General features: G+C 45.2%; 1 protein-coding gene across 1 annotated transcript in view; it reads left to right on the top strand.

Annotated features, from left to right (window-relative positions):
- LOC139550717 (E3 ubiquitin-protein ligase HECW1-like) overlaps positions 1–13,220 on the top strand; it is a 68,889-nt gene that overhangs the window by 37,567 nt on the left and 18,102 nt on the right. Inside the window, exons 9-17 of the mRNA XM_071361814.1 lie at positions 71–1,423; positions 1,517–1,618; positions 8,805–8,955; positions 10,654–10,778; positions 10,987–11,120; positions 11,342–11,527; positions 11,768–11,902; positions 12,050–12,155; positions 12,255–12,351. Of these exons, the coding sequence (XP_071217915.1) occupies positions 71–1,423; positions 1,517–1,618; positions 8,805–8,955; positions 10,654–10,778; positions 10,987–11,120; positions 11,342–11,527; positions 11,768–11,902; positions 12,050–12,155; positions 12,255–12,351 (2,389 nt within the window). The remainder of the gene's footprint in view (positions 1–70; positions 1,424–1,516; positions 1,619–8,804; positions 8,956–10,653; positions 10,779–10,986; positions 11,121–11,341; positions 11,528–11,767; positions 11,903–12,049; positions 12,156–12,254; positions 12,352–13,220) is intronic.

The raw sequence follows: 13,220 nt of genomic DNA, 5'->3' as shown, positions 1-13,220 counted from the left end.
TGGATATGCCCCACTGTGTGGTAGCCAGGCCCCTGACTGTGAGGTAATGAGCTCTGTTCTCCCCCTGCAGATGATGAGGACATGTCTCTCAGCACGGAGCCTGAGTGTACCGCTGTGCAGGAGAACCAAGGGGAAGGCCAGTCCTCCCAGGCCCAAGGCCAGGCAGAGGACACCATGAGCCTGGGTCCGGGGGCTCCTGAACTCCCCATGGATGAGGAGGAATATACTGGAGCTCCAGAACTCCCTATTGGAGGGGATACAGATACTGACACTCCCATGGAGGGGGATCCAGCAAGGCTTTCGAGTTCAAAGCAGCCCACAGATGGAGATGAAGACTCAGGGCCTGGCTGTTCCAGAGCTGAGGCCCAAAAAACAGAACCAAGCAAACCAGAAGTCCATGGTGCTCACAGGGAGGCAGTTGTGGCTGTAGCTGTTTCTGCAGAGAAGCTACCCACGGTAGAGGAGAACAGTGAGGAAGGGGACCAGCAGACCCCCACTAGTCCTCAGGCTGCTGTCCCAGAGGAGCAGAGGGCTATTGGGCAGGAGGCTGAGTGGGCAGAGGGGGTGGACAGTGCCCCAGTAGAGGGTCAGTTCAGCTCTGCAGTACACTCTGCTGTAGTGCAGGACATGGAGAGTGCAGCGTTTGGAGTCTCTCGAGGGCCAGCAGAACAGCAGGCAGTGGGGCAGGAAGAGGGGGACGAGGACTGCTGCTCCCTGCGCGTCAGGACCACCCCTAGGCGTAAGAACCGGCCCTGCTCCCTGCCTGTGTCCGAGCTGGAGACAGTCATCGCCTCGGCTTGCGGGGAGCCTGAAACCCCTCGCTCACACTACATCCGCATCCACCACCTCCTCCATAGCTTGCCCTCTGCCCAGCCAGAGACCCAGGAGGACGGGGAGGGAGAGCAGGCTGAGATGGAGCCCGACTCGGACCCAGATCCAGACCCAGACCCAGGCCCTGACCAGCTAAGCCCCAGGGACCAGGATGGCTCAGAAGAGGATGAGAAGGCCGAGCCCCTGACCCCTGGCCCAAGGAGGACCCTGCCCCGCAGCCTGTCCATCGAGCGTCTGTCCGACCTGGCCTTGCTGCTGGACAGCGAGGGCCGCCACCCCCAGGGCCAGGTCAGGGGTCACCAGAGAGTGTCCGACGAGGATGACATGCAGCCCTGCTGTAGTAACTCATGCTACGAGGGCCGAGTATGCCACACCCGGGCACCTCTACTGGCTGCAAGCAGGACATCTGAGGGGAGCAGTGCTTTCTCCTCCCAAGAGGATGAGGACATGGAGGTGAACGGAGCAGAGAGCAGGGAGCCAGGAGATGGGATGCCCCAATGGCAAGAGGCCCCATCCACGCAGGTCCAGAGCCCCCAGAGCTTCATGGGAAATGGAGAGTCACCCGTGGCTGGGCCCAGTGGGAGGATAGGACGTCAGTTTAGTTCCTCACTGAATACTAACTTGAGATATGGAGATGTAGTTTGGATAACTTAGGGTAGACTGACCTGTTTTTGTCGTCCCATAGGAGATTGTCCCTTACCTTCCAGTCATCCTCCAGTTAGCCAGCTTCCTGCTCTGCGTCCTGATTCCCATCACTACCCCACCATCGATGAACCACTGCCACCAAGTAAGCATTTGGTTTAAATGTTGTCTGAGTCAAATCATGCATATTCCTTGTTGATAAACAAGGAATATGCATAAGGAATGGGAGAAGGTCTCCAGAGATCTGAGATCCAGAGGTCTGGAGAAGGGAGGAAGGGATGGGGTCAAGCGGGCAGGTTTTTGGGCGGCCAGACCTCACTAGTTGCATGATGTCATCCGGAGAGAGAGGGGAGAAAGAGTTCAAGGCGTAGGGTAGTTCTGTGTGACCAGTGGACTCAATAGGGTAGCAGATGTTGTCAATCTTTTTTTCAAAGTGGTGACAAAGTCGTCCGCAGAGAGGGTGGAGGGGGAGGGATGGATGATTAAGAAGGGAGGAGAAGGTGGAAAAGAGTTCCCTAGGGTTAGAGGTAGAAGCTTGACATTTTGAGTGATAGAAAGTGGCTTTAGCAGCGGATACAGAGGAAGAGAAGGTAGAGAAGAGGGAGTGAAAGGATGATAGGTCCTCTGGCAGCCCTGTTCTATAAGCTCGCAATGAGTCACTCAGCCATGGAGCAGGAGGGGAGGCCCAGCCAAATGGGAGGAAAGGGAACAGTGCGTGTCATAGGATACGGAAACGGAGGAGAGTTGGGTTGAAGAGGCAGACTCAGGAGACAGGAGTGAGAAGGATTTTTATCAGAAGGGAGAGATGGTAGAATAGAAGAGGAGAGAGTAGTGGGAAAGAGAGAGCGAAGACTGCGACAGCGCATGACCATCTAGGTAGCGGCTGAGTGTTTAGGGTTGGAGGAAAGGGAGACAGAAAAGGAAACAAAGTAGTGATCAGAGAAAAGGGGGGGGGGGGGGGGTTGCAGTGAGATTAGTAGGCGAGCAGCCTCTAGTAAAGATGAGGTCAAGCGTATTGCCTGCCTTGTGAGTTGGAGAGGATTGGGAAAGGGTGAGGTCAAAAGAGGCAAGGGGGGAAAGAGAGAGTTGGAAAGAAATTAATTGAAGGCAGACGCCATCGTCAGGAAATTAGCTTATCAAGGTGTCAAGCTCATTGAGGAACTTTCCAACGGCACCTGTTGGGCAATAGATGACAATAATGTTAACCTTGAGTGGACAAGTGACAGTGACAGCATGGGATTCAAATGAGGAGATGGACAGGTGAGAAAGGGAGAAAAAAGAAAATCCCCACTTAGGAGAAATGGGAAAACCTGTGCCACCACCACGGCGACCAGATGCTCTCGGACTATGAGAGAAAACATAGTCAGATGAAGAAAGAGCATCTGTTGTGTTCTCTGGGGTGATCCATGTCTCCGTCAGGGCCAAAACGTCAAGGGACTGAATGGCAGCATAGGCTGAGATTAACTTGTCATTCTTGACCGCAGATCGGCAGTTTCAAATGCTGCCAGGGACCCGGAATTCCACATGGGTTGTGCGTGCAGGGTACACTAAATTAGAAGGGTTGCAGCCAAGGTGTGGAGAACATCTGTAAAGCCTACAGGGAGAGGTGTGAACAGGTATAGAAAACACACACATAGTTGACAAAGATACAAAAGAGAAATGGGATAATCTGTAAATAACTGGGTAAGATACTCAAGTGAGAGAGTGGTGTGGAGCCTTCCTTGAATAACTCTGCAGAACAGTCTTTGTTTTGGCGACGGTCTTAGTTTCACGACAAAACTGCCACTGACATGACCGTCGCTTACAGTTGCCACTGAGAAATCAGGGAAAACTGAAGAACTAACACTAATTGTTAATTGCCTAGCAGAGGTGGAGAGCACACCTCCCTGTAGTAATTGCTGATTGCCTAGAAGAGGTGAAACAACTCCCCGTCCAATACAGCCACTGATTACCAAAACAAGTCACAAATTGCCTTGCCCTTTGATCCTGGTTGATGTGTCATAACTATCTGTAAATTATGAGCAGTCAGCAGTTCACACACCAAGTATGCCACTGGGAAGACAGGCAGCACTTAAAGTAGATGGCCCTAGCTAGCAAAAAGACAGTACTGGACCACAACAGATAAAGACAAAATAAATTATACTTACCACTCCTAGAGATATCAGGAGTCCTCTAGCTACAGAATGAAGCACTCGGAGATGGAGCCTGAGAAGCTGGTGAAATACACTCAGAAAATAAATGAAACCACTCCTCCTCCGATACAGCCACTGATTACCAAAACAAGTCACAAATTGCCCTGCTACGGAGAGCAAGAGAACACAGTCATCCAGAACAGCTGGTGCTCTCATGCATGGTTCAGTGTCACTTGCCTCGATGCAAGCATATCAATCAAATGTATTTATGAAGCCATTTTTACATCATCAGATGTCACAAAGTGCTTATACAGAAACCCAGCCTAAAACTCCAAAAAGCAAGCAATGCAGAAGGAACCTAGGAAGAAACCTAGAGAGGAACCAGGCTCTGAGGGTTGTCCAGTCCCCTTCTGGCTGTCCCGATGGAGATTATAAGAGTACACGGCTAGATTGTTTTTCAAGATGTTCAAACATTCATAAATGACCAGCAGAGTCAAATAATAACCATAGTGGTTATAGAAGGGATTTAGCTCATCTGATAGGCTTGTGTTACCGGGCAGCTCGTGGCAGGGTTTCCCTTTATAATCAGTGATATTTGCAAGCCTTGACACATCTAACAAGCATCAGAGCCATTGTAGTAGGATTCGATCTTAGTCCTGTACTGATATTTGAGGGTTTAATGGCTTGTCAAAGATCGTAGCGGGATTTCTTATAAGTGTCTGGATTAGTGTCCCGCTCCTTGAAAGCGGCAGCTCTAGACTTTAGCTCAGTGGGGATGTTGCATGTAATCCGTGGCTTCTGGCTGGGATATGTACAGTATCAGTCAAAAGTTTGGACACACCTACTCATTTCAGGGTTTTTCTTTATTTTTACTATTTTCTACATTTTAGAATAATAGTGAAGACATCAAAACTATTACATAACACATATGGAATCATGTATCAACCAAAACAATATCAAAATATATTTTATATTTAAAGGTTCTTGAAAGTAGCCACCCTTTGCCTTGATGACATCTTTGCATACTGTTGGCATTCTCTTAACCAGCTTTGAGGTAGTCACCTGGAATGCATGTCAGTTAACAAGTGTTAAAAAGAAAGGAGGACCAAAGAAAGGAAGGAGGACCAAAGCACTCTTCATAAAATTAATTAAAATGCCTTTATTTGTATGGCATGTTCAATAGAAACAAAGTTTTAAAAATCTGACGCGTTTCGGCTGCATGGCCTTCGTCAGGGGGTACAAAGAAATAATACAATGTCCTCTTTTGAACAGCTTTTCCAATTAGCCCTAATTTGAAGAGGGACTGGTTACAAAATTGATTGGACACACCTAGTAAGCAATACTATACACATTAAAAAGTGAAATACTGTAGCTATGTTATCATAAAAATACAACTCCAAGCTGGAAGTATCAGAACCCCTAGAAAGATAGTTCTAACCTTAAATATGACTGGGAGAAGTGTCAAGAATAAGAGAGCAATATATTCTATAGTACACTAGAACACAGCAAACATGAACAACAACAGTCTAAACATAGCTGAGGGCAATTTAGCAAAATGTCCACTAGATGACAGCAAATGGACCTATCACGACCCTACAGGAAGGGTGAGAAATCCATATCTTCATTTAAACGAGGGTACTTAGTGGCCTGTAGTTTGCAAATCCATATCTTCATTTAAACCAGGGTACTTAGTGGCCTGCAGTTTGTAAATCCATATCTTAATTTAAACCAGGGTACTTAGTGGCCTGCAGTTTGTAAATCCATATCTTGATTTAAACCAGGGTACTTAGTGGCCTGTAGTTTGTAAATCCATATCTTCATTTAAACCAGGGTACTTAGTGGCCTGTAGTTTGTAAATCCAAAACCTTTCCCTTTGGTTTAACTGTTTAAGACGGGCCCCTTTTCTAATTGAGGCCCGAACATGATCAATACCCATAGGGAGGCGGGGTTGCCATGGTGTAAGGACTTGTAGTGCCTTGCTATGGGGTAGTCTTCATTGCCTACCCGTATGGCGTACTTGTGTTCCGCTAAGCGGTCTTGAAGGCGTCTTTTTGTCCGTCCAATGTAGAACACCTTGCACTGTGGACATTCCAATCTATAGATGACATGAGTGGTTTTGTAGTTAATGAAATGCTTGATGTAATACTCCATTTTAGAAGCTGTGTCAACAAAATACTTTTCTGCAATGGTTGCAATGGTTACATTTAAAAGAGCCCTTGGGTTTGTGGTTAAGCCACGTTTTTTGAGAGTCACCAGGAAGAGAGCTGTGGACTAATTTGTCATTTAGGGTAGGACATCTCTTAAAGCTTATGACTGGTGGCTTAGGGAAGACTTGGCGTAGTAGCATATCACTTTGGATGAGTCCCCAATTATTTTTTATTATTCTTTTAATGTTCTCTGCTTCAGTGTTGTATTTTGTAACAAAATACATTCTCTCTGATGTATCACGAGGCATTCTCCTTCGCAACAAGTTCTCTCTGTCAATTATTCCAGCCCTTATACCTGCATCTTTCAGGACCTGAACGCTGTAGCCCCGACTCAAGAAGCGATTCTCCAATTCAACAGATTTGACACTGTAGTCTGTTTCCTGATCTTCTGTATACATTCGTGGCCAAAAGTTTTGAGAATGACAAATATATATTTTCACAAAGTCTGCTGCCTCAGTGTCTTTAGATATTTTTGTCAGATGTTACTATGGAATACTGAAGTATAATTACAAGCATTTCATAAGTGTCAAAGGCTTTTATTGACAATTACATGAAGTTGATGCAAAGAGTCAAAATTTGCAGTGTTGACGCTTCTTTTTCAAGACCTCTGCAATCCGCCCTGGCATGCTGTCAATTAACTTCTGGGCCACATCCTGACTGATGGCAGCCCATTCTTGCATAATCAATGCTTGGAGTTTGTCAGAATTTGTGGGGTTTTGTTTGAGGATTGACCACAAGTTCTCAATGGGATTAAGGTCTGGGGAGTTTCCTGGCCATGGACCCAAAATATCAATGTTTTGTTCCCCGAGCCACTTAGTTATCACTTTTGCCTTATGGCAAGGTGCTCCATCATGCTGGAAAAGGCATTGTTCGTCACCAAACTGTTCCTGGATGGTTGGGAGAAGTTGCTCTCGGAAGATGTGTTGGTACCATTCTTTATTCATGGCTGTGTTCTTAGGCAAAATTGTGAGTGAGCCGACTCCCTTGGCTGAGAAGCAAACCCACACATGAATGGTCTCAGGATGCTTTACTGTTGGCATGACACAGGACTGATGGTAGCGCTCACCTTGTCTTCTCCGGACAAGCTTTTTTCTGGATGCCCCAAACAATTGGAAAGGGGATTCATCAGAGAAAATTACTTTACCCCAGTCCTCAGCAGTCCAATCACTGTACCTTTTGCAGAATATCAGTCTGTCCCTGATGTTTTTCCTGGAGAGAAGTGGCTTCTTTGCTGCCCTTCTTGACACCAGGCCATCCTCCAAAAGTCTTCGCCTCACTGTGCGTGCAGATGCACTCACACCTGCCTGCTGCCATTCCTGAGCAAGCTCTGTACTGGTGGTGCCCCGATCCCACAGCTGACAGCTGAACAAGCACTAGGAGACGGTCCTGGCGCTTGCTGGACTTTCTTGGGCGCTTTGAAGCCTTCTTCACAACAATTGAACCGCTCTCCTTGAAGTTCTTGATGATCCGATAAATGGTTGATTTAGGTGGAATCTTACTGGCAGCAATATCCTTGCCTGTGAAGCCCTTTTTGTGCAAAGCAATGATGACGGCACGTGTTTCCTTGCAGGTGACCATATTTTACAGAGGAAGAACAATGATTCCAAGCACCACCCTCCTTTTGAAGCTTCCAGTCTGTTATTCGAACTCAATCAGCATGACAGAGTGATCTCTAGCCTTGTCCTCGTCAACACTCACACCTGTGTTAATGAGAGAATCACTGACATGATGTCAGCTGGTCCTTTTGTGGCAAGGCTGAAATGTATTCAGTTCATTTGCATGGCAAAGAGGGACTTTGCAATTAATTGCAATTCATCTGATCACTCTTCATAACATTCTGGAGTATATGCAAATTGCCATCATACAAACTCAGGCAGCAGACTTTGTGAAAATGTATATTTGTGTCATTCTCAAAACTTTTGGCCACAACTGTACTACCCCTACCTTGTCACAGCACAACTGATATGCTCAAACACATTAAGAAGGAAAGAAATATCACAAATCAACTTAACAAGGCACACCTGTTAATTGAAATGCATTCCAGGTGACTATCTCATTAAGCTGTTTAAGAGAATGCCAAGAGTGTGCAAAGGCAAAGCTTGGCTATTCAAGGCAAAGCTTGGCTACTTTGAAGAATCTCAAATATAAAATATATTTTTTGGTTACTACATGATTCCATATGTGTTATTTCATAGTTTTGATGTATTCACTATTATTCTAAAATGTATAAAATAGTATAAATAAAGAAAATCCCTGAAATGAGTAGGTGTGTCCAAACTTTTGACTGGTACTGTACATATGCCAACCAGAAGCCATGGATTACAGGCAACATCCCCACTGAGCTAAAGTCTAGAGCTGCCGCTTTCAAGGAGCGGGACACTAATCCAGACACATATAAGGAATCCCGCTACGATCAAAATAAAGAAAAACCCTTAAATGAGTAGGTGTGTACAAACTTTTAACTAATATTGTACACACAGTCACTGTGGGGATGATTTTGTCGATGCACTTATTAACGAAGCCGGTGACTGATGTAGTAAACTCCTCATTGTTATTGGACGAATCCCGGAACATATTCCCATCTGTGCTAGCGAAACAGTCCTGTAGCTAAGCATCTGCTTCATTGGACCACTTCTGTATTGAGCGCATCACTGGTACTTCCTGTTTGAGTTTTTGCTTGTAAGCAGGAATCAGGAGGATAGAGTTATGGTCAGATTTGCCAAATGGAGGGCGAGGGTTAGTCTAGTCTAGTATCCGTTTCTATGTGTGAAGTAAAGGTGATCTAGAGTTGTTTCACCTCTAGGTGACATGCTGGTAAGAATTAGGCAAGAGACATTTTAGTTTCCTTGCATTAAAATCACTGGCCACTAGGAGTGCCGCCTCTGGATGTGCATTTTCTTGTTTGCGTATGTGTGTGTGTGTGTGTGTGTGTGTGTGTGTGTGTGTGTGTGTGTGTGTGTGTGTGTGTGTGTGTGTGTGTGTGTGTGTGTAGACTGGGAGGCACGTGTGGACAGCCATGGTCGTGTGTTCTATGTGGACCACATCAACAGGACCACCACGTGGCAGAGACCCACTTCAGCAGCCACGCCCGATGGCATGAGGAGGTCCGGATCCGTTCAGCAGATGGAACAGCTCAATAGAAGGTGAGTGAAGGGGTAGAGGGTAAGAAAGAGAAGAGAGCTAGGGAGACAGTGTGCAAAACACAGTTCTGTAGTCATGTTGTAGTCACTACGATACTTTTGGGATTGTTTCTTCATTTTATGTTCAAAAAGCACAACTGAAAACATAGGGCCATTTGGTGGTTGTAGGAAGAATGTAAAGCCTCTGTTTTTTGGATGATTTTCATAGAAATGGTTCAGTTCTTTATGAGTATTGGGGAGTTTTGTATTAAGATCAAATGATTGAATCTCTTTGATACCAAATGTTCAGCACACAAAATATTTTGGTATGTGCTGTGGCTGCTTGCTATGTAAGGTGTGATTTTTGGGGGGGCTTAAATTAGAGCCATTACTATAAGAACTCTCCATCAAATGCCTGAGATATTTTGGATGGAGAAAGAATTACTTGACAGTAAAAATCAAATGAGAAATGTGCAGAACAGGCTGTGAATAAGTGTTATTGCATAAGTGTTATTATACAACTGCAGTGCATGAAATCTCTTAACGGGATTGGGGAGACAGGAAGCGAGGGAGGAGAAATTCATTTAAATGGTTATTGCTGCGCTGGTGGAATTCGCTGTGTGTGTCTGGAATGAGAAGCGTGTCCAATTGGAAGCATGAGCAGTGGACAGTGTCGGGGCTGTGTCTGAGATATTTTTTATTGTCAGACTTCACATGTGTAGAAGACTATTATGGTGGTATAATCCATTGATCAATGGTCTCAAATTCAATTCCTCTCTCTGGGGCTTTGTGAGTATAAGCTTGAACAAAATGGCAGAGAGACAAGCTTGAGTTCTGCCCCTCTTCTCTGGATGAATTAACATTGAATTCAATAACAAAAGTCAATATTCAATGGAATACAACTGTATTTTATCCCTACGGGCAATTAAGAATCTGCACTAAATATTACTGGCAGACAAATTAGGACCTTTCAAGCTGGATTTGACGGTTACATGCATACAATAATGCAATTATTGTTGAAAGTCAGATTAATATAATAGTTTGATTAAAATGTTTATACATGCTTTGTAAGAAGAACAATTTCCTTAATAATCCTGTTTACATGGACAGATCTGAAATCAGGCTACTGAATGCACTCTGATAACTGCAGAAAATCACCAATCAAAATAAACGTTCTACCACAGCGTCCATGTTATTTTTGGGAAGCATATTTGATTCTGAGTTCAGACATATAAAGTTTGTATGTGAAAACTACTTCTAAGACGCATACATTCAGTTGTTTCGAAATCAAAAGAGGGAGGCTCGCTCGGCTAAAGAGGCTCGCTCGGTCTAAAGAGGGAGGCTCGCTCGGCTGGTGCTAGCACATACACAGATCAAATACACCGCTGGAACACCGATTAAGGTGTTTACATGTTCTAATAATTTGAAAGATTGCTCAGAAAACAAGTTGTTTTAATCTGCCTATGTTTACTTCGATGTTGACCTTACGCCAATTAAGATAAGCAGAGTAAGGTGTTTACGTGATTACTGCGTAATCTGCCTACTGCCATAGTCAGTTTAGAATCAAATTATTACTGTGCATGTAAACGTACTCAGATAAGAGATAGTATATGATAAGTCATGTTCACTAGTTTCTTGCACTCTTAAATAATTGGTCTATATGCAGGCAGCGCTGCTCTGATTTCTGGATGTTTGGTAAATGTGTGCTGGTGTGTTTGTCAGGTACCAGAGCATCCAGAGGACCATGGCCACAGACAGGAGTGAGAATGAAGGAAGCAGAAGCAGGAGTGAGAGAACAAGCCTCAACAACAACAGCAGTGAGCCTGACTCTCCTCCAATGGCTAATGGTGAGTAGAACCACACCACAATGTCACAATTACAGAATGCAATAAGCTGATGTGCTATTTAAGTGTAGTCTTGCTTTGTAGAACTAATGGGTCTACACAGATCCTGTTTAGTGAGAGACTTATCAAAGTACTACATACATACAACATTGTACATAACAGTCACCATTCAGTGAATTTTTCCTTTGTTTTTCCTGGTGTGTGTGTGTAGAGCTGAGAAGAGACAGCTCCTCCTCATCATCATCATCTCCAGTCAACAGTCAGAAAATCACAGCTCTGCTACAGAGCCCAGCGGTGAAGTTCATCACACACCCAGAGTTCTTCACTGTCCTCCACGCCAACTATGTGAGTACCTGTCTCCCCAGTGGACATTTATAACTCTACACAGTCAGCATGACTCACCTGAGAAATAAGCATAATTTCCCTTTGAACAGCAATATCAATGCTTAGTAACATATTGTAGTCTTTAGTAACAGATGCTGAATATTCTTCCATTTTGGTTCAGATTGGTTGCATATGGTGTTTCTAGTTCCCATGGTCATGCCGAGCTCTTCTTCTCTTCTCAGGGGGCCTATCGCATGTTCACCAGCAGTACGTGCCTGAAGCACATGATCCTGAAGATTCGTAGAGATGCTCGTAACCTTGAGAGGTACCAGCACAACAGAGACCTGGTCACCTTCCTCAACCGCTTCGCTGACGCCCAGCTGGAACTGCCCCGGGGCTGGGAGATCAAGACTGACCCGCAGGGCAAGGTGCAGAGACAAAGATCCTCAGTTCATCCACAGATAACTCACCCACCTATTCACATAAGGGCTGATTGTGCCTTGGTTGAAAGATGGAAAATATGTGGGGAAAATGAGGGGGTGGGGTGGGCTGAATAAGTATACTAATGATTCTATTGATTTGGTATTTGCCTTCAGATCTAGCAGTGTTTAGATTTGTGTTTCTAACTTTGGTAAGTTTTTACCTGTAACATCTTCTCTTTGGTCCAGAACTTCTTTGTGGACCACAACAGCCGGGCGACCACGTTCATCGACCCCAGAATCCCCCTGCAGAACGGTTGCCTGCCCAACCACCTGACCCACAGGCAGCACCTGCAGAGACTACGCAGCTACAGCGCAGGAGAGGTCAGCACACAGAAGACATTTCCTTGTTTTTAAGTGTAGTAACTGTTTAATTGGGGCCAATCATGTATTAGAATGATGGAAATATGGAATTGAATTTATGTATTTGCTTGTTTATAATTGATCCTTTTTTCATATGTATTTTTTCAGGCCTCTGAGGTCTCCCGTAGTCGAGGTGTGGCCTTGTTGTCACGGCCAGGGAACAGTGTGGTGGCAGCAATACGGAGTCAGCATCCCCCAGACCCAGTGCCACAAGGTGTGTACTGTACATACACAAAGAACACAGTCATAATTCACATTTACCATATAGTTTCTGTTGTGTAAGTCTGTCTTCTGAACTCAATTCCACTCACAGCTTATAATGAGAAGATAGTGGTCTTCCTGCGTCAGCCTGGAATACTAGAAGTTCTAACGGAGCGCCAGCCAGCCCTGTCCAGGAACCATTCCCTGAGGTAGATTAACACTAGGGGATGAATTGGATTTGTTTTTCAAATAAGGATCTTGTAGATTCAGAGAATGTGAATATTTCTCACTCACCACTGTATTGGTTCCTTTGGGGAAAATAAAGGGTAACGCCTTACATTAGTGCCCTTATTACCGTGTAACTACTCATGTAATTACAGTGTAACAAGTCTTGTAATTACTCATTATTACTTATAGCAGTAACCCTAACCTTACCCCTAACCCCTAGCGTTACGTCCACATCCTGGTTCAACCCTAACCTAAGCCTCAACCCTAACCATAACCCTAGCTTCATGTGCACATCCCGGTACAACCCTAACCCCAGCCTCAACCACAACCCTAAACCTAGTTTCATGTCCACATCCTGGTTCAACCCTAACACAAGCCTCAACCCTAACCCTAGCTTCATGTGCACATCCCGGTACAACCCTAACACAAGCCTCAACCCTAACCCTAACCCTAGTTTCATGTCCACATCCTGGTTCAACCCTAACACAAGCCTCAACCCTAACCCTAACCCTAGCTTCATGTGCACATCCCGGTACAACCCTAACCCCAGCCTCAACTACAACCCTAAACCTAGTTTCATGTCCACATCCTGGTTCAACCCTAACCCTAACCCTAACCCTAGCTTCATGTCCACATCCCGGTACAACCCTAACCCCAGCCTCAACTACAACCCTAAACCGAGCTTCATGTCCACATCCTGGTTCAACCCTAACACGAGCCTCAACCCTAACCCTGACCTTAACCCTAGCTTCATGTCCACATCTCGGTTCAACCCTAACCCCAGCCTCAACCACAACCCTAACCCTGAAGTAACCCTAAGTACGGTGTAATAATGAGTACTTGTTACACT

Source organism: Salvelinus alpinus, chromosome 23, assembly GCF_045679555.1.
Source record: "Salvelinus alpinus chromosome 23, SLU_Salpinus.1, whole genome shotgun sequence".
Taxonomy (NCBI): domain Eukaryota; kingdom Metazoa; phylum Chordata; class Actinopteri; order Salmoniformes; family Salmonidae; genus Salvelinus; species Salvelinus alpinus.
Note: the sequence above shows the minus strand (reverse complement) of the source record. Positions and strands in the feature narration are given on the sequence as shown.